Source organism: Syngnathus leptorhynchus, chromosome 12 (assembly GCF_054491065.1).
Source record: "Syngnathus leptorhynchus isolate UIUO chromosome 12, UIUO_Slep, whole genome shotgun sequence".
Classification (NCBI taxonomy): Eukaryota; Metazoa; Chordata; class Actinopteri; order Syngnathiformes; family Syngnathidae; genus Syngnathus; species Syngnathus leptorhynchus.
In genome coordinates this window covers 3,504,427-3,525,723 of record NC_141206.1, presented here as the reverse complement: position 1 = coordinate 3,525,723, position 21,297 = coordinate 3,504,427, and the positions used below count along the sequence as shown (strand labels likewise).

Below are 21,297 nucleotides of genomic sequence, written 5' to 3'. Positions count from 1 at the left end.
GAATGAAACTCTTCTGAAACAATTAATCCCAACATTTTGCAATATCAATTGAAATATGTGTGTGAGTCATTTGCCTTCAGCACATGGAATGAGTTGCATTTCCCCCAAAAAATAAAGGACCCGTCAGACCTTTTGGACACAACTGGTGGATGAGTCACCTCTAAATCTATGAATTCAAATTAGGATAATGATAATTTAGTGAGGTTGAGAATTTTTTTTGTATAAAAATATGAATCGAAATGCACTGTAAGCAAAGCTGATTTCAAAAATAAAGTGGGTAAATCTGAGTAGAGTGATAAATGCAGTATTATGGCTACCATTATTTATGAATAAGGACCATCTACTTTGGGGTAGGAGTGCAGACAAAGTGACAATTTTTATAAATTGGATATAAATGTGAACAGATGATGTTGAGAGAGAAGCTTGTTGCATCTCGGGTAATCTCCTTTAGTCGAGGCCTATGGCAGCATAAGAGATGATTTAGGTCAAGCCTACTAAATCAATTCCAAGCATCATCAAATCGGAAGGATTTAGTCTGCTTCAACTAAATTTATTATCTAAATCCAAAATAAATTCTGTGACCATTCGATCTCCATTGGAGCCCCAACCTTATGTTGAAGATGAGAGCCTCTTCATTGTTAATTAGAGATCCTCTGAAAAGGTTAAAAATTAGTTTTGGTTGTATGCAGTGCTGTGTGCTCTGCTATTGGCAGGCAACTATACCAGAATAAGATCGTCCATGATTCTAAGCACTTTCGAAAATTAATGAAAGAATGTACTGCCAGCTGCGGAACAGACTTTTCTCTGAGGCGCAAGAAAAACACTCACAAAATCTCTAATGGAAGCTACAGAAGTCAAATTCGACCTTTTTGCAATTTGAAATTTGCTTCTAAACCACTTTCACCCATATATCATTTCTATTTTGAAAAGTTCAATGGCAATTTTGGAAGCCCTATATGGGCTACATGTTCAACTCACATGAATAAACCTTATTGGCCTAATCTGCACTTTCCCCTTTCTTTCACCATCCTCACCATGTCATCATTTCCTACCATCTTGAATTATTTGTTTCCACCCATTCACTCCTTATACCGTCTCTCTCTCTCTCTCTCTCTCTCTCTCTCTCTCTCTCTCTCTCTCTCTCTCTCTCTCTCTCTCTCTCTCTCTCTCTCTCTCTCTCTCTCTCCCTCCTCTTCACTCGGGTCTGCTTTCCACACACACTTCCACATTCAGGACAGTCATCAGTGTGCTGCCAGTCTGTGAGCTGGAGAGACACTCAGACTGCAAAGCTTAAAGGGAAACTTTTTTCTTCTTTTTTTTTTTTTTTTATATATCTTAGCAGAACTTCAGCCCAATGAAAATTGCAATGCTTCCTTTCTATCTTTTGGCTCTCGCTGGTAAGTACTTTTCAATGATGGTGCCAGTGCTGGTGCACGAGGATCTGTTTTTGTTGACTGCCAATTTCTGTGATTCATACTTGCCGTCGTTCACTCTGTTTTCTCACTTTGCTCCCCTCTCCTCTGAAGCCGCCATCCAAGCCCACAAGCAGTTGTTGCCAGGATCTTGCAACTTTGAGGCCAGCACGTGCGGTTACATGTCAGATGCAGACTTTAGTAGCTGGATCCTACACAAAGATGGTAATGCGGCTGTTTTATGAATACATTCTCATCTGCGCCCCTATTTATCACTTATAGAAGTTTACCACAAATCAAAAAAAAAACAAAAAAACTTTAAGATGCTGATTGTTTTATTTGTCAATGAATGGCTCACAGTTGTAGAGCTGGTGAAAGGAAGCACATCTGGTCTCCATTGATTCATCTGGACTGTGTGCAAGAGCGCATTTAGGCATTCTAACTGGGTTGAATCTGCAGTTTAAGAGAGCTGTGAACAATCACATTGTGACATCTGTGTTTATTTTAAGTGATCAAAGCTCGCTGATGAATGAATAGATCATTTATTCTACAGAGAAAACATCCGTCCATTCATCCAACATTTTTTGAATCGCTCATCCTCACGAGTGTTGCGAGCGTGATGGAGCCTACCCTAGCTAACTTGGGGTGGCATAAGGGGTACACGCTAGTCACCAGCCAATCGCAGGCCACACATTGACAAATAATTTCAGTCATTTAAGAAGTGAATAGTAAACATCCAAGCCATATGTCCATATGTGATCATACTTTGAATTTTTTAAGGTGACAGTAAAAAAATACGTCATTGGCATATATTTAACAACCTTGGCCAAAGTGTCGATCTTAAATTTCTATATACACGATTTGATTTCTTCCGAAAAAATACCTTCACTCTTTTCATATGTCAACTTTCTCCTACATTGCAGGCCATTTCATCGCCGTGGATGCTGCTTTGAACGATGAGCAGGACTTAGACGTACGTGCAGGTAGCACAGGAGTCTTGTTGAGTCCAGTTTTGGAGCAGAGCGAATGGAGCTGCCTGAGATTGGTCTACCAGATTAGCGGCGCAGGAAGCCTGCAAGTCTTGCACCGCACAGAGGGACGGAGCTTTGACAAGCCACTGTGGAACAGCCAAATGCCATCAGACAGCTGGGTCATTGCAAGCATGGACATGTCCAACAGCACCGAGACTGCTCGGGTAAAATATATATTTGATATTATTATTTGGTATATATTTTTATTTTTTTTACATGTATTTTATAGTCATACTGCAAAAACAACGTAGGCAAAAAAGGTGCATGACCAAAGTAAACCGCCACCCCCCCCCTCCAAAAAAAATCCAAGTCAGTCATTCAAATGCAGGCCTTAATTGAGGTCAATGCAAAGAGTGTGGCAAAATAAACTAAACATTGTGTGGGAACAGTCGAGCACATGTTTACGTTATATGCAGAGGTGGCTCTGACTCTGACAAGGTCATGACCTATACAAGGGTTAGCCACATCTGCACCATACACCCTAAGCACATAAACATATTTCAGGCCAGACCTGAGGGGGAAGAAATACAACAGGAGTCGAGTGGAATTATTTATTCTTTTTATTTCCAAGAGTGTCATAAATGAATGATAGTTGTTGTTCAATGTGAGAGACAGGTCATCAAACTTTTATTTCACAGACTTTTGAAGTAGTTAAGAAATTACTTACATTGCACCCTGACATAAGACAGAGGACAATGCAGGGGGCCACAATATTTCATCAGCACTACTGAGGGGGGGGGGGGGGATTGGACTGCACACAGCCATAGAAGTTGGCATGACGAAAATGCCATTTTCAATATCGACTAAATATGTCCATGTTATTTTTTTATTGTTCGTCACTGTGTGCCCTGCGATTGTCTGGCAACATACGTATATGCATTTATGATATGTGACCTTTGAACCACCCCATACATCATCCCCTTATCCCACATTTACTGTTACTTGACATGTGTTGTCTATTAGGTCGTCATCGAGGGGATACCTGAGCGGACAGCTGGGAGCAGCGTGGCCATTTTTGAAATCCACATCAGTCCCGGATACTGCCTGGGTCAGTGAAGTCACCCCTTCACTCACACAACATGTATTCAGTACAGCAATCAAACTGTATCTGGGGTTTTATTTAAGTAATTCGCTTCAATGTGTTGCACATATGACCTGATCGACACACTTCCTTTCCGACTTCGACCATAATCACCATGACAGGTGTCATGTGTTTCTCTCCATATGGTTTTGCTCAACATTCAGCTGACGTTTATTTACAATACTTTTGGGTGGATCACATGTGAAACTTTAATGTGGTCCTCTAGTCATCAGCAAAGTTGTAGAGAAATATCGGAATAAGGGTTCGAATTTTTTTAACAGATGCAGCCAAGACATACACAAACACAGAATCACAAATTTTCTCTCCTCTCACTATTTTACATGTAGATTGTGACTTTGAGGAGTCTCACCTTTGCGGGTACAATAACCAGTGGAATGCCAATGTGAACTGGTTTGTGGGTGGTGGTGGTGGTGGAGGCCAGCTGCTTCAAAACAACCTGCCAGATGACCACACACACAACAACAAGACAGGTCAGTAAGAAATTAAGGCTTTAAACATAAAAATGTGTACTATGGCAGTTTATTCCAGCAGTATTTTGACAATAACTTTAATGCTTTTGTGATTTGCTCTTTACATACCTCTTATGTAACTGGTTTTGGAATAAACACTCTCACTGTCTTATTTATGGAACCATCTGAACTTTGGTCAGTGGTCCCAGTTTTTATTATTGAGTGGGACCAAAGTTCTTGAAATGGAAAACTTGATGGAGCACCAACAAGAAGTGTTGGCTGCATATTGGGAAAAATGTGCTCTCTTTTACTGTCTGGAGTAATTTTTCCAATGGCAATGTCAAAAATACCCAACACATACGCACACACGCACACACGCACACACACACACACACACACACACACACACACACACACACACACACACACACACACACACACACACACACACGCACACACACACACACACACACACACAAACAAAAGAAGTCATTTGTTATAGAGTTGCTGTACAATATCTAATGCAATGTAGCTCAGTGGTATTTCTGTCTACTGGATCCACCGCCCCCCACCCCTCTAACCCCGCCAGTGGTCATAGGGCAATGAGAGCAGAGTGTATCTTTATAAAAAAAATAATAATAATAATAAAAGGAAAAAGCAAGTGCAGCATGAAAATCATTGTGAAACTGTTACATGTTGATTTATTGAACTACATTTGTTGGGATTGTTTAAGAAATTATGTTAGAGTTTTCCTTTCAGGGTTACTTAGCTCAAACTATGCACAGTAAATTGAGTTTCCCAAGGCCTGGCAGCCTATTTAAAGCATTTTAAAACATGAGTCATGATTTGATTTTCTTTTTGGCCAACATCTGTTAGTTCTGAAGTAAATTCTGTCATCTGAAGATGTTGTATTGAGAGCAAGAGGAAATGTTTTTCCTCCTTAATCTGCAAATGAAACAAAGCATGGCACTGGTAATGGAAGAGGGGAAAAAGCAGAATGAATATTTATATATATTTTAAGTACCGTATTTTTCGGAGAATAAGTCACTTTTTTTCATAGTTCATAGTAGACTTATACTCAGGAGCGACTTATATGTGAAATGATTCACACATTTTCAAAATTCAAAAATCCGCGATGTAATAAAACAGCGATAAACGAACTGCGATGTAGTGAGGGATTACTCGCTAATTTGAACTGCAACTGACGATGTCAGCGGCGCGGCGCACACGTGGCGTTGTTTACATAAAGGACGAAGAATTCGATCGATGGATTTAACGATTTGGAGTGACAAGGGTGGTTTGATAAAATTGTTGTTTATATTATAGCTATTTGATATATAAATTATATATCGTTATATGGGCCTGTGGAATAATTTGAACTGCAGCTGACGACGAGTCCAACGTCAGCGGTGAGGCGCACACAAGGCATTGTTTACATGAAGGACGAAGAATTCGATCGATGGATTTAATGATTTGGAGTGACACAGATGGTTTGACAAAGGTGTTATTTATGTAATAGTTATTTGGATAACTGTTCATGTTACGTCAGGCTCGTTCGTTCCCAGCTCCTCGTTTGTGTTCATGTCACGTTAGCATACCATATTGTTTAGCCTGTTGTTGCTGGTTCATGTCTGTTCTTGATGTTGGATTTTGTCAAATACATTTCCTCCAAAATGCGACTTAAATGTTTTTTTCCCCTTTATTGTGCATTTAATGGGTGATGCGACTTGTACTCCGGAGCAACTTTTAGTCCAAAAAGTTCGGTAATCTGTAGTGTCAAAGCTCTTCAGAAACAACAGCACACATGTAGAGGTCACCGTTAATATACTATTCCACATGGAGCTCTGGCCTGTGTACACTAAGTTTACTTCAAGCCTCTCCTGTTGTTGATAATGAATGTCACCTACAATGTGGATCAGAGAACAAAACATTTTACAGATCCATAACGCAATAGTTAGCCATTGCCTAATTTAAAAGGGGTTATAATTGATCATCTATGTGGTTTGTTTTTCGGCTTTAGCACTTGACACATTTACTAAAAATAGCATGAAACATGGTTCTTAGGTCACTTTATGTATGTGGACTCCATCTACTCCAAAACCTTCAAAGAAGTGGCCAAACTGGTCTCGCCCATGACAATGATGCCCATGTCTGGCTGCCTGACGTTTCACTATCAGCGCAGTGACGAAGGAGGGAACCTCTTCTCTGTTTACACACGCGATCAACTGGGTCAGTACCAGGAGCTGTGGAGGGCTGAGTCAGAGACCTCAAGTGACTGGAGTGGGAGATATGGCGAATGGACACCTGTGCAGGTTGACATGAAAGCTCCGTACTCTGTGCAGGTCAGGATAAACATTTTTTTTCCAGTCTCATTGACAGGTGACCAGGGTGAAGTTTGCCTTTCATCCAAAGTCAGGTGTCAAACTCAAGGCCTGAGGGCCAGATCTGGCCATCACACCATTTTATGTAGGCCCACAAAAGCAAATTTTGAGCACTGATGACATATTTCTTGCTAAAATCCCCAAAATGCAAATGTTCTTCACTTTTAAACATGTTCTAATAAACCCCTAAAACTAAAAGAAAGTACTATACTGAATTCTAAAGAATTGGTCTCTAAACCTGAAAAGACAAAGCTTCTTAACTCTTCATGCGTGCATGTTGTACCCTTCAGGTGGTTTTTGAGGTGGCCTTCAATAGCCCAAGAGGTGGCCACGTTGCCGTTGATGATATTTCATTTTCACCCGAATTCTGCAGCTCAGACACAGGTGAACCACTAAATACTATTGCTACATTTGAATGACTCAGAACTGTTGGCTTTAAATCTGATTCAATCTTTTAATGTATCTGATTGCAATGTTTACAATTTTTCTTAATTTGTTGTATTCATATTACATTTATGCAAGAATATTTGATCATTTTAACCATACACCCTCATCGACGACTAAAATAGTAAGACTCCATCATGTATTGTACGGAGGGCTGCATGAACACAGCGTACTGCTGACTCTAACTACAAGGCATTGCCACACTTTTTTTTTTCTTTTCTTCACAGAGCCGATATTTGACCCTTCCATTGCCAACTGTGACTTTGAGTCAGATATGTGCCAGTACACACATGACCAGGGACTAGGATCTTTGTGGAGGAGAGTATCTGTAAAACCAAATATATTTAGGAACGGTGACCACACAACCGGAGCAGGTAAGATAAGTGCATTCCAAATCTTCTAATTTGTCTCAGCATTTCATTGTTTCGACATCTGATTATTATTAAATTTTTTTTGCGTTATGAGGCAGTTGCAGCCAAACTCAATGGCTGCTTTTTGACTTCCACCATATTTTTCATTATTAACCTACAGTATGCAGATGGCTGTAGTAAACAAAATGAGTTACTATTTTTCTTAAAAAAAAAACACTTTTAGGACTTAAATTTAAAAGAATAAAATGAAAAACAATAAATATGGCAGCATAATTAGGCCATGTCAGAAAGAACTGCAGTGCATTTTATTTTATGCCATATGTTGGGATTATTTCTAAATATATATTTCAGTAAATGGAATCACCGGAAGGGAATTTCAGAGTTTGGGCGAAATCCAAGCATGGAGAGCGGATTAAGGTGGAACCTATTTACTGTCGTGTTGGTCCAATTCGGGATTGTTCTACCTTTGCAGATGTCTGCGCTACAACAATATGGCCAAATAGAAAACATTACATAACTTGAGCTCAGCATTTTTTTTCACTATCTGCCCATTTGTCTGTCTATCCATTGTAAGTACACAATAGCATTTATCACATCTTCTGCATTGAATCATCAAATATATTTTAGATTTGGCAACAATATAAAGTCGAAAACTAGGGTTCTTTACTGTCAGCATATCGACTAGACATGTTTACTTTCGATTGAAACATTGTGACCTTAGAAGATGAGACTGAGAGGTCTTTCTTTCCAGTGGCATAGGTTGTTATGCAGTTACGGACAACAAACATTGCTATTTAACAACAAATCAAACGTGCAATATTTGCAGAAAACGTGATAATGTTCTCATTCTTAAAATCAGGTGATCAAACTTTGAAACTAAAATGCAATTGTGTTCCCACAAAACAACAAAATACTGTCCCTTTTCTTTCAGGGACTTTCTTGTTGGCTCACTCTCAGCTGAGCACACAGTCCAGCTACATGAGTCGCTTAGTCAGCCCGACACTGGCTGCAAACATGAAGTACTGCCTACGATTTTACTTCTCTTTGAGGGGTGAGTGATATTAAGTTGACTTTTTGGCATCTCGAATAATGCATAGTATATTCAAGTGACTCACTGTCCAAGAAAAACTGCAGGGTTCAACCAGACGGACCAAGCGCTTGCCGTATATCTGCAACAGGGCAACAGCCAGGAGAAGATCTGGACTCAAGGGGAGAAGTCCAGAGGGATCTGGATAGCAGCAGACGTGACCTTCCAGACATCACAGCCTGCCAAGGTCAAGAGAGAAAGTGAAAATGTTGTTTTGTGTTTTGATGACTGTAGAGAAAATATGTTTTTAAAAAAGGTCGTCTCCACACTGGACCTGCAGTCGGATTTGTTTCCAGTGATTCTGCCAAGTCTGTCCTTTGTCACTGGTTTTCTTCATTAAAAGGCAGTGATGCAAGGACGGAGGCTAAAAAAAAAATCACCTTTGCTGTTCAGGTTGTTTTTGTCAGCACCTGCAGGAGTCTGTGGGACTGTGGCTCTGTGGCTCTTGATGACATCACCATGAGTCTAGGAGACTGTGAGTTGGCCACAGGTAATATTGAGTCCAGAGATTTTTTTTTTTTTTTTTTTTAAAGCAAATCAATATGTTCTCTTTGGTAAATCAGAATTAAGAAAAAAAAAAAAAAAAACAGCCAGGCAATCTTATTTGATTTTTTTGTGTCTTTTTACTGTAGGAATGTCCTCATCCCTTCCAGCATGCTGTGACTTTACAGCAGGCCTTTGTGGTTACACTCAAGACAAGCAGAGTGATGCTGCCGACTGGGAGTGGAGGAGAGGACCTACCCCAACCTCGTACACTGGACCCAGAGGCGATCACACAAGTGGAATTGGTGAGAAACTACCTTCTCATCTGTTCATTGTATTTTGGATATATTAAGGGGTCCTCAAAACCTTATTTTGACATACCCCAAAAGATTTTCAGAAAGTGCTGCTAAAGCCTGTTTGTATGTTGTTGTTGGGTTTTTTTTTTTTGGGGGGGGGGGGGGACTGGTGTAAATGATGAAAATAAATCCCGGTAAAATCTGCAAATACTCAAAAGTCAATTATGTAAACTTTACAGACAGTACACCAATGATGATATTTGGTTGACAGGATACTACCTGTACTTGGAAGCATCTCCCATGCTGCCCGGCGAGACAGCTCGCCTGCTGTCCCGCCCGCTGAGGGCCTCGAGGGGACCTCAGTGTCTGTGCTTCTACTACCACATGTACGGCTCGAGCACAGGCGAGCTCAGTGTCCGCCTCCAAAAAGACGGAGGAGATATTTTGCTGTGGCAACGAAGCGGCGAGCAGAGCATTGCCTGGCTGAGGGCCACAGTGGAGTACCAGAGTGACAGGCAACATCAGGCAAGGCGAAAAAAATGCAGATCAATTTAATATTAAAGCTTTATTTCTTTATTTATATTTGTTTGTTTGTTTTGTTTGTATTTTTACTTTATTTACACACACCATCATACATTAAAACTCCACAATCCATGTACTTAAACGTAAAATGTCAACGTCAATCGTCAACAATGTCTCGATTCAACTACAACGGCCTGGCTGATGGACTCTACACAGAACACATTAATAGCTTTTCTTTTTCTGTATGGTCCCAGATTATGTTTGAAGCAACCAGAGGTTCATCCGTCAGGAGTGATATCGCCATTGATGATATTGTACTGGAGAGTGGGCCTTGTCCAGGTAAACATATTTTTTTATATTCTTAAATGAAGCAAAAAATGTAAGAGTCTTCATGGGAAGTATTACAGAGACGTTGTCTTTAGAACTTTTTAGTGGATGGGGCAATACTACAATTTATTTCAAAATGCTTTAAAGGATTCTTTTGCAAGAGTTTGTAAAATCATAAAATTTAGATGGTTGCAGAAAAATCAGTTTGAGATTTTTCTCATGTTGTACTTTGTAAGAGTTCCAGGTACTATTTTTGGCTGTCAGATTTATTTAAAAAAAATAAATCTAAGGATAAAATGTTTTCAACTATTCAACCTTATCACATTTTTTCAAGTTGATTTTTATGTTCTCGGTATTGAGTTGGTCTCAAAAACCATCTACAGGTGATGCAACAATAAAACTTGAAGGTTAAGAAATAAACTTCTTCAAAGTAGATATAATTGGAAAAAGGTCTTGCAGGAATGGAGATGAATAACTAAATAGGGCAATCAAATGTTGAATGGGACATAGAAATTGGACACAGCAGCCAGTGTGTAGTGTAACATAAATATATTTTAAACAAATGTTTTTGGGCTGCATAGTGTATTTGCTGAAATTGATGTAAGATTGTTTTAATCTAAAAAGAATACAAGAAGTGACATCTGGTACAGCATCCTGATGCTTTTTTTTTTTTTGTCCTCTTTGCAGCAACTGAGACGAAGGCCCCTGTGGCGACATCCAATGAGATTGAGTAGAGGAAAACAGCACCGTCAGGCAGGATGCATGGTTGTTATTTTTTGGGGGGGGGAGCTCATTTCCAGATTTTAGCGGACTCTAAAGGCTTTTTAACTGCCCACTCGAAACACTCTGTCACATTCATGTAGGTCTCTTTTTATAAAGCATCATTGTATTTTACTCTTAGACTGTAACAAAAGAGTGCTGTATTTTTCTTCACTTATATATGCATTAGATTAATGCCCATTGTTCAAATAAAACTAAGGAGTGTATGATTTGGATGAGTTTGTCTTTTTTTTTTAAAACAACTATTTATGAGGAAATACTTCGTCCCAAAGACAATGCAGTCAATAGGACCATACACATTTAAGAATAAGGCTTAAAGTTGTCCAAAAAAACACTGAAAGGCTCAGGTACAGATAAAACCAAATAAAAATGACTATATTCTGATTTATTCAAAACACACACTGTACATTTTCATTGAAAAAACATTGGAATGAATATAATTTTAATTGTTAGATGGACAATTGTTAGATGGACATTACATGATACAAGTCCCATCGTTCAGATGTTTTATGGATTCCATTTGTTGCGTCATAGCTAAAATATCCTGAAATCCGGTGCTGAGCCCAGACATGTGCTGGAAGTATGCGTCCTTCTCCACCTGCACTGACAGATTATTCACTCCTGCATCTTTCAAAATGGCCGTCACCTGCAAGACAGGACACAATCAGACCAATTACAGTAATCTGTCATTGTAATTCCTAACTTCATAATTACTCTCCAATCAACAAATAGTTTGGTTGTTAGGAAATATGAAAATCAACAACAACAAAAAAGTTGCGTTTGGCATCGACCTGCTGTATAATGCGCTGCTCCACCACATCAGACATGATCTGGAGGTGGATGGTCCCGGCAATCATGTTGGCTGAATGTCTCCAGAAATGAGGGTCTCTATATGACAAGACCCCTTCAATCTTCTCAATCTGGAAACAGAACCAAGAAAGTAAAGAGGATCAGCTGGCAGAAGCACACAACTTCATCCTGTCCGTGACTTCAGACATAGTAGACAATACTCGACGTTGTCTAAAGCTGCAGCTGCAACACTGTCTTCCCCAAAAGGCTGTGACATTGATTCATAATAGTTGTACTAATTTAATTTTGTTTCCCTTGTCAATCACTTTTTTGAGTTCTTTTTTTATCACAAACAATTTTAATTTTAGGTTATATTACCTGACATGTTTCGGACACTCCGATGAAGGCGGAAGTACATGCCGAAACATGTCAGATAATATAACCTAAAATTAAAATTGTTTGTGATAAAAGAACCCAAAAAAGGGATTTATTCATAATATTACTACTATACAGAGAACCCTTGCTATATCGTGGTTAATAGTTCATACTCTTTTTATATGGCAGATATCCAAATGATCCTTTTTTAGACACATGTATAACAAATTTAGTTGCCATTTAACATTATAGGTTAGTATTAACACACTTGGTTATAAGATTTGGCTGAATATAGTGGTGCTCAAAAATAGGATGTTTAATTTTCTTTAATTCTGTATTAGTTTTATGGTAAATTTCAAATGGGAGTAAAAAAGGTTGAAGCATGCACACTAGGCCTCTTGTTTGAAGAATTGCGCAAAAGAATGAGCGAGAACAGAAGCTAATAAATACTTTAAGTGTGTTTTAATTGGTTTAGATGTTTGAATAAATTTAAACGCCAAAAAAGGAAGTAAAAAAAAAACAACTTTAAAAAAAAAAAAAAACGTTTTTAGGTGGCCCTCTTTACATGGTAGGAGGTTGTGGAAAATCACAATAAACAAGGTTTTACTAGATTCCCATGATGGTCTTCTCACCTTGTGCAGAGCATTGTTCAGTTCCTTCTCATGCTCTGGGGGAATTCTCAGCAGAAGTACCTCGCAAGAATCCTTAAGTAGAGGGATGACACTGAGGAAGATGAGTGTAGCGATGAAGAGAGAGCAAATGGGATCAGCGATCAACCAGCCAAACTGGCGAATGAGGATGGTGGAAATGATCACGCCAACGCTCCCCAACGTATCAGCAAGGACGTGAAGGAAAACACCTGTGAAAGAAGACAGAGGGTTTACATCTGGCCTTCCAAAATATGAAGACGGACGGCCGAGCAAGCACACCTCTCATGTTGGCATTCATGCCTCCGCCACCTGAGCTGTGGGAATGCCCGTGTCCACCATGTCCATGTCCGCCGTGTCCGTGCCCGCCGTGAGAGTGGCCATGACCTCCGTGGCTGTGGTCGCCATGGGAGTGGCCGTGGTGTGAATGGCCGTGATCATGCCCCGAGCAACTTTTGCCACCGTGGGAATGAGCGTGGCTGAAGGCGCAAATTCCCACCAGGTTGACCAATAAGCCGCCAACAGACACCGGCTATAGGAGACACAAAGTAGAGGCAGGACAAGCTTATCATTACACAAATATCGTTACGCACCAGCAACAATGCTATCCCTAAATCGTTTCATTATTTTGCAGTCATTGATAAAAAAACAAAACATTAAGACTGAATGTTGATTGGGTGTTGAATTGAATGAGAATAAACACAGGAATACCTCAAATGGAACTGTCTTCAAAAAGACACGACTAAATTCACATTTATTTGGCAAATGAAGGTGATGTTACGAAAAGGATGTCCATAAAAGGCCACGCTATTAGCCTCTAGGATGGCATGCCCATTTCTCTTTAACACTAACTTTTTGTTTGACATTTGCAGACTCCGCGTCTAGGCAGGCCTGATGTTCTTGACATGGTTTATGTTCACAGAGTGGAGAAACTGGACAACTCCCCTGCACGCTCACACATTTGTACAACAGTATTCCGGCAGCTATTAATGGCCGGGAAAAAAAAAACTACTTGAAAATGAAGATGCTTTGGTGCAGATTTGTGCGTACATTGTTAATAAGACATGGATAAACAAATATATGAGGAAAAAGCTTTTACAGGAAATAGAAAAAGAACTTCACCCACAGTCAGCATGTCTGTATCTATGTTGGGTGGGTCCACTAAGCGGGTGACTGACTCCACAAAGACAAAGAAAGCGATGACCATCAGGAACAATCCATTGATGAACCCAGAAAGAATTTCAACACGGCCATACCTGGGAAGAGCACCAGATATTTATTGTAATCACACAACCGAGTCTATAAGTTTATTATAACAATATCTCCTGGTGAAGCGTCTTCACATTCCTCCTCAATTTTACCCATAGGAGAAGATCCTGGTGGCTTTCCATCGGGTCATCAGGGCTGCAAACAACCCGAGGACTAAAGCTGAGCAGTCAAACAACATGTGGAAGCCATCCGAGATCAGCCCCAGGCTGTTAGTCCAAACACCATAAAAGAGCTCGACAAAGGTGAAAGCCTGGAACACATAAACGCCGTTTGACAGCAGAGGCTGTGAGGTGAAATTAACATGGACCAATGGTGATAACAATGACAGTTGAGCTTGAGTCTTTAAATGAAACACCAGATTTTCTAGAACAAAACTACAATTTCCCATTTTAATCGACATTATCCTTTTCCTTTTGGAAGAAAAAAAAAGATAATAAAAGAATTACATTTTTCAGTTTTGTTCCAATTCTGGGAAGCTTAATTTAAAATGTTTTATGAAGTTTGTTAATTTATGTTTTATTATAAAGCAGTAAACCAAAAATATCTAAAGGCCCAGGAAGCAATACGAGTGCATTGCACATACCAGGTTAAGACACAGGAAGTAGAAGATCTGTCTCGAGTCGTACTCCTCCAAAATTTGCTTCAAGGAATCTTTAATAAAGCGCGGCAGGGACTGAGATGTGTGTTGCAAGGCGTCACCCATAAAGTTGTACAAAGGAGTCCCTTCAGGTGAGTAACCCACCAGGGTGCCTTTCTGTCCTTTCTTTGATGGTGATGAGAGTATACTTGATGCTGGAGAGAAGAGAGTAACTGTTAACAAAAAGAAAGGCTTTATGCCATCCGCAAAGCTAAAATTTACATCCTAGCACTTTCTTACTTTTTTACATTGAACCAAAGGAGTTTACTATTAGGCTTTTCCTGCACGTAACGGTCTTCTGCAGTCCGAACAGAAAGCAGTGAACATCTCCTGCTCAGTCTCCCGAAATCTCCAATAAGACCACAAAAAGTCCCCACATTCATCACTTTTTTTTTATCTTCAAGAAGTCACTGATGAAGTTGGAAAAGTTGCTAAATATAGCAACAAAGTCGCTTTGTTGGAAACACTGAGTAGGCTCGCTTCTTCTCATGTCCTAACTCCACCACCGGTTGTCATGGTGGCAAAAGCCATACTTGGCATGTGCATCAGATAAAGAGGTTCCACAAAACAGTGCGATTTGAACAAGAGGAACAAGTGGAAAGTCATTGTGTTGTTATACTTTGTACTGTATTTTGAAGAAAGTCATTTGAATCAAAACACAGGAATTCCTAAATTCTGGGACAAACAAAAAAAAACATCTCGTTTAAAAACAGTGACTCCATTCAAAAAATTTAATTCAACAAAATTTCAAGGAAAACCTGGACTAAAACTTTTAGATTTTGTTTTTAGTCAATTGAAATAGGCATTTAAATGATTGAATCATGCTTTTTTATACAGATAAATAATACCCAAGAGCTGATTGGTTTTACTTATTTTAAAAATAAATTTGAGTTGATTTTTTTTTCCCCACCAAATGCACTGCTCAGTCACATTGGCAGTGTTGTAAAAACAAATAGATGTTTTATTCCCAATTCTATTTTTATTCATTTAAACGTGTATGATACTTACACATAATAAAGAAAATGGCACTGACGAGCACCCCTCCAGAGAGCACGTGCTCCGTGCTGCCCTGCTGTGGTGGTTTACTCATCGAGCGCAACTGGTCGGTCAGCGGGTGAGTCCAGAAGTTGGCGAGCAGCAAGGCGCTGGAGAAGAGAGCGATGGCGCCATATCGGGCGCACCGCTGCACTTCCATCTTTGCATTGCAGACGGCCTCCACATAAAACTCAAGGATCATCACAGAGAAGATGATCATGGCAAAAGGCAGGATAAGAGCAGACCATGACTCAACCTTACTCTGCGGGGAAACAGTGCAAAAGTCTCTTTGTAGAAAAACCTCCCATCTTTGACATTCAACAACCTTCAAATAGTATCATGTGCAGAGGAAATCAGTCAAAATATTTTGTACTTTTAGAGTCTGTACTTTCTGAATTTTACTGTACTGTACTTTTACTTTCACCAAAGTCACTTTTCACTTATCTGAATGGTTTAGTAGGTTCATTTTGCATGTAAAAGTCTTGGGGGAGATGATTTATTTCACTTATTATTATTCACTTATTATTATTATTATCACTTATCACATTATTTCACGTGATATGATGAAATATACCCATAACATAGTCATTGCTGTGAATTGTTCTCTGTGCCCAATTTAAATTGATCTACGTGAGAATGTCTCTGGTCTTTAAAAAAAAAAAAAAAAAAGTGTCTGCATGTACCGTAATTTTCGGACTATAAGTGGCGTTTTTTTCCCGTAGTTTGGGTGGGGGGGGGGGGGGGGGCGACTTATACTCAGGAGCGACTTATATGTGGTTTTTTCAAATAAAATTACTTGATCATTAACACATTACTTACTAGTACAGTTGATCACCTCACATATTATTTTTAATACACTGAAAAAACGAATAAAGCAATTCACACTTTAAAGCACAATATTCAAGTTCATGAAACAAATAAAAAAAAAAATAAAAAAAAAAAAACAACTGAAAAAGAAATATAGTTATTTTCAAACTAAACTGAACGAGGGTGATTTAAATTTCACCATTGGCCGTGACGCAACAACTGGGAGGGGAAAGCGCTGTTTTTTTGAGTTTTTAAAAAGCACAGGTCTGGTGAAGAGAATTTAGTGTGGTGATGTAAAAAAAGAAAAAAAAAAAACAGTAGGGGCAGCAATGCAATTTAGGATGCAAGCTCTGCTTGTGATGGACAGCATGCGAGCACACATCACGCCAGACATGCAAATCACGAGTCCGACGGCGCGCGCACGCGGCATTGTTTACACGATTGATGATCGATGTATTTTATGATTTGGAGTGACAGATGGTTTGGTAATATTGTTGCTATATGATAGTTATTTGAAATATACTTTGTATATCGTTACATGGGTCTGTGGAATAATTAGACATGCAAATCACGAGTCCGACGGCGCGCGTACGAGGCATTTTTTACACGATCGATGATCGACGTATTTTATGATTTGGAGTGACAGGTGGTTTGGTAATATTGTTGCTATATGATAGTTATTTGAAATATACTTTATATATCGTTATATGGGTCTGTGGAATAATTAGACGTGCAAATCACAAGTCCGACGGCGCGCGTACGCGGCATTGTTTACACGATCGATGATCAATGTATTTTATGATTTGGAGTGACACAGATGGTTTGATAAACGTGTTATTTATGTAATAATCATTTGACTAACTCTGAATGTTACGTTAGGCCCGTTCTCAGCCTCTCGTTTGTGTATGTCACGTTAGCATACCGTATCGTTTAGCCTGTTGTTGCTGGTTCGTGTCTGTTTTTGGTGTTGGATTTTGACAAATACATTTGCCCCAAAAGTGCGACTTATACTCCGGAGCGACTTATATATGTTTTCTTTCACGTTATTGTGCATTTTATGGGTGGTGCGACTTATACTCCGGAGCGACTAATAGTCCGAAAATCACGGTACTTATTATATTGCACTTACTTCTGTGGTGGCTGACAACACTATGACCCAGGGCAGCAGTACCACAGCTGACACCAGGTTGTCCAAGGCATAAAGGCGCTTTGCCCCACCTACTTCCACTGAAAGTTTCCTGGAGGCTGTGTGAAAGCCAACCTTCAGGCACAGGGAGACCACTAGCAGCACAACACCACCCTGATAAGAACAAGAACAGGATAATGCGGTGTTTAATTATCAATATGGAAGTACTATTTTGTAACTGAAGGCCTACTATGCTTACTTTGTGATCAGCAACCCCCAAAAACGCAATGGTGGTGTACAGGAAGTGAGTTAGCGCACTGTCGTGATGTCCCTCAGCTAATTAGTACAAGAAAAGTTAAGGCTCACAATCAGGAAACAGAGATGCTGGCGTGGCTCCACGACACCAAGTTGGACCTCTGACGTTACACGAAAGAAGAAGAAGGAAAGAGAGAAATGTGACATTAAAAAAAAAAACTACCATATCATAATTATTAAGGATACGATGCTCCGCCATTTTTGCCATAAGATCATCATTGTCGAAGAGGAGTAGGCAGATCACTGCGATGATGAAGAGAGCAGCGCCTCTGGTCTGGAAGACAGATGTTGTAGAAATTCAGTCATCAATATGTTTAGGGAAAATCACTTTGCTGATTTCCAACAGAGCAGGATGGATAATGCTATATGCTACAGTACTCAGAAGAAAAAGCCTAAAGTTTAACTTAGGGTCAAATTGTGCAAAGATGACACAACAACAATTACTGCTGCACATTCTGTAAATGACGACCGTTTACCTTTGCTGGCCCGCCTCCTGAATTGGTGAAGAGGACACCAAGGAGAGCAATCACCACCAAATCACTGTGCTCGAAGAGCAGTAATGTTCTGTCAAAGACACAAAAAACACTCCTGTATTATTGCATTAAAACCATCAAATTGTATGGTCATATACAGAGGGTGACAAGTGTATGTACCTCAGGGGTCCACAGAGAGTGAGCCCAAAAAAGCCCAGTAGGGATATGATACAGCTGAAAACACTGTGCTTTACTAACTTTATCCACTAGAAAGAAGTAAAAGAAAATGGGATCATTACAATACCGTAACAATTTGAGGACACACACTGTTTCCCCCCTCACTTAATATGATGGATTGGCACACCAATGAAAGAGAAGAAAAATCAATATACTGTACCTGTCTTTTGGAGATGACTTTTCCAGAGGATAAAGGTTTTTGAAAGACAAGTAAAATAACAGCAGACCTGGGAATAATGGAAAAATGTCATATTCATTTTTATTGACAAGATTGAAGACATTTATACTGTCATATCGTGACTTCAGCACACATGTACAGATTTAATTTATTTGTTCCAATCATGAGGTTTCTGTTGTAATGTGTTTTTCGTCTAGTTGCTTTCAAATTAGCTATTGTGGCGTTTAAATTGAAAATCACTGGGTGCATATCTTGGCCATTCTTGAAATTGACCGAACTTATAAGACTTATTGAGCTGATTCTGAACAGATATTTTCTCATTTGAATTGTAATCTAGTTTTGTTGTTGTTTAATACAGCCAAGGCGGCTCGGTGGGGCAGTGGATAGCACGTCTGCCTCACAGTTAGGAGGGTGCGGATTCAATTCCACCTCCGCCCCTCCCTGTGTGGAGTTTGCATGTTCTCCCCGTGTCTGCGTGGGTTTTCTCCGGGCACTCCGGTTTCCTCCCACATTCCAAAAACATGCTTGATAGGCCGATTGAGCACTCCAAATTGTCCCTAGGTGTGAGTGCGAATGGTTGTTCGTCTCTGTGTGCCCTGCGATTGGTTGGCAACCGGTTCAGGGTGTCCCCCGCCTACTGTCCGATGACGGCTGGGATAGGCTCCAGCACGCCCGCCGTGGGGACTAAGCGGTTCAGAAAATGGATGGATTGGATAATTCAGCCAAATTATTGAAATGTCTTGACTGACCTTTGCGGTGATTGAGAAAGAAAGCAAATAGCATTGAAAATAAATAAAGCATCACTTACTAATAGATTCAGGAATACTCACCCTAGCTTTAATGTGAAGATGAACTGAACAATGTGAACAACCTTTAGAATGTCATATGATTCGAATATTCCCAAGGCCTTCAAAATCTTTGAGATGATCAGCAAGACTATGTATCTGGTTAACCTGCAGATAAAAAGAGCATGCATACTAATATAAGCACGTACGGAGTACTTAAAATGGTTACACAACGAAACTTGAAGGAAAATAAAATTAGTTACCAGAAACACATGTTTTACCTGGAATTGGGAACTTCAACCATCCCTAGTTGTCCTCCGGAAAGGACGTTGTTGCTGTATTTCTCGTCCATTTCAGCCGGCCGGCTTGCGATTTACGTCGTATTCTTATAGCATTACTGCTATCTATGAAGTGAATTTAAGTGGTCGCTCATTTAGCAATAAAGTACAGCGACAGTATTTAGAAAACGATTAGAACTGCTCTTTATAAACATTCTCATTGGCAAACTAAACAGAAAAGGCAGCTTTCTGCATAGGGTAGTTATGAGCTAGCTACCCAGTTCGTATAACAATGAACCCGGTTCTTTTCGCCCTTCGACGTTGTAACACGTCTCTTAAAAGTGTATACTTAAACTATAGCAGTTAAAGGGAGACTGATGGCGTTTGTTCCAAAATTAACAGCAAAGAAATCCTTCCAAATTGTGCTAAAGCCACTTCCGGACACGATAACAACCCTACGTCATGAAAAGCTTGGAGAGAGTCATTGCTGCGCTCTCGGTGAACTAGACCATTTTAACTCGTGAAATGAGCTGTTGCGTCTTTTCTACGCAAAACATGGGAACAAAAATCATTCATCCAAATTATAGAAATTAAAAACGTTGCGTCAACTTATGGATGTATTTTTTAGTTATGTAAAGAAAGATGCAGTACACGCTTGCCTCTATTTTAACTGCAACTAAAATATAATACAGTAATCCCTCGTTTTTCGCGGATAATTGGTTCCAAAAACCAACCGCGTTAAGTGAAATCCGCAAAGTCATCACTGACAAAGACAATTGTGTCACACATGCTGCAGATGAGCTACACTTGGAAGAGGAAAGCGTTAATGCAAACATTTTTCCGACAAGATCACAAATGCACAGTAATTCTCATCTTGGGTTCGTTCAAGGCCATTCAATGGTGCTGCGCCACAGCGGGCGCCACAGCCGGTGTCCTTGCAGTCCTGAATCTCTATCAATTAGAATTTCACTCTCTATGATTCCACCTGCCCCAATTGTCTTTGTCAGTGACGACATAAACTCAGTCATTCAAGAGAGCAACTAAATGACAATCGGCTCACTTTTATGTGGCACATGCATGATGACACATGACATCCGACAAAGAGCATCAAGTATCAATTTGGGAACAAACGTTTGCTGAATATGTAGCTGTGTGTCTGTGAGTTAGGTTTTGTTTTCTTTTCTCTGCCTCCTCACTTGTTTCCAGCACAGTAATGCTAAGGTCATCTTGATTTCCTTCAAGGTCATTCAATGGCCACTGTGGAGCCAGCATCATCTCTTTGCTGTCCTTAATCTTCATCAATTTGAATGTGATTCCACCTGCCACAATGTTCTTTGTCAGTGACAACATGCGCTCACTCATTCATGAGAGCACCTAAATCAGAGTCAAAGTCAAGGCCTGGGGGCCAGATACGACCCACCACATCATTTTATGTGGCACACCAAGACAAATTGTGCATCAAATTCGTGTCATTACTAGAATTGCAAATTGTCTTAACTTTTAATAATATATATATTTTTTAAATATTTGACCAGTTTGTTTTGTAGCTTTTACTGTAAATAATGAGGCGCTCAGACATTTATTTGAGTTGACAGTCATAAAGAAGCTATGACTACAATGCGGCGCGCGAACAAAATGTTTGACACCCCTGACCTAAATGA

The 21,297-nt window shown here is 39.8% G+C and overlaps 2 protein-coding genes across 2 annotated transcripts; one reads left to right on the top strand and one right to left on the bottom strand.

Annotated features, from left to right (window-relative positions):
- The first annotated feature begins 1,271 nt into the window (after positions 1-1,271).
- Positions 1,272-10,882, top strand: LOC147047872 (MAM domain-containing protein 2-like). Its single transcript, XM_085926423.1, has 15 exons — positions 1,272-1,397; positions 1,527-1,637; positions 2,336-2,607; positions 3,407-3,491; positions 3,872-4,015; positions 6,059-6,336; positions 6,666-6,759; positions 7,047-7,193; positions 8,122-8,241; positions 8,325-8,464; positions 8,671-8,767; positions 8,910-9,065; positions 9,328-9,581; positions 9,833-9,917; positions 10,593-10,882. The coding sequence occupies exons 1-15, from the start codon at positions 1,355-1,357 to the stop codon at positions 10,637-10,639; spliced, it is 2,073 nt and encodes a 690-aa protein (XP_085782549.1). The 5' UTR covers positions 1,272-1,354; the 3' UTR covers positions 10,640-10,882.
- A 167-nt stretch (positions 10,883-11,049) lies between these two features.
- slc30a5 (solute carrier family 30 member 5) lies at positions 11,050-20,130 on the bottom strand. The gene is made up of 16 exons (XM_085926794.1): positions 19,640-20,130; positions 19,404-19,526; positions 18,556-18,622; positions 18,339-18,424; positions 18,162-18,249; positions 17,872-17,959; positions 17,630-17,706; positions 17,374-17,544; positions 15,411-15,699; positions 14,349-14,557; positions 13,858-14,015; positions 13,623-13,752; positions 12,779-13,028; positions 12,482-12,708; positions 11,477-11,605; positions 11,050-11,331 (listed from the first exon to the last, which is right to left on the bottom strand). The coding sequence occupies exons 1-16, from the start codon at positions 19,708-19,710 to the stop codon at positions 11,161-11,163; spliced, it is 2,334 nt and encodes a 777-aa protein (XP_085782920.1). The 5' UTR covers positions 19,711-20,130; the 3' UTR covers positions 11,050-11,160.
- Positions 20,131-21,297: the final 1,167 nt, after the last annotated feature.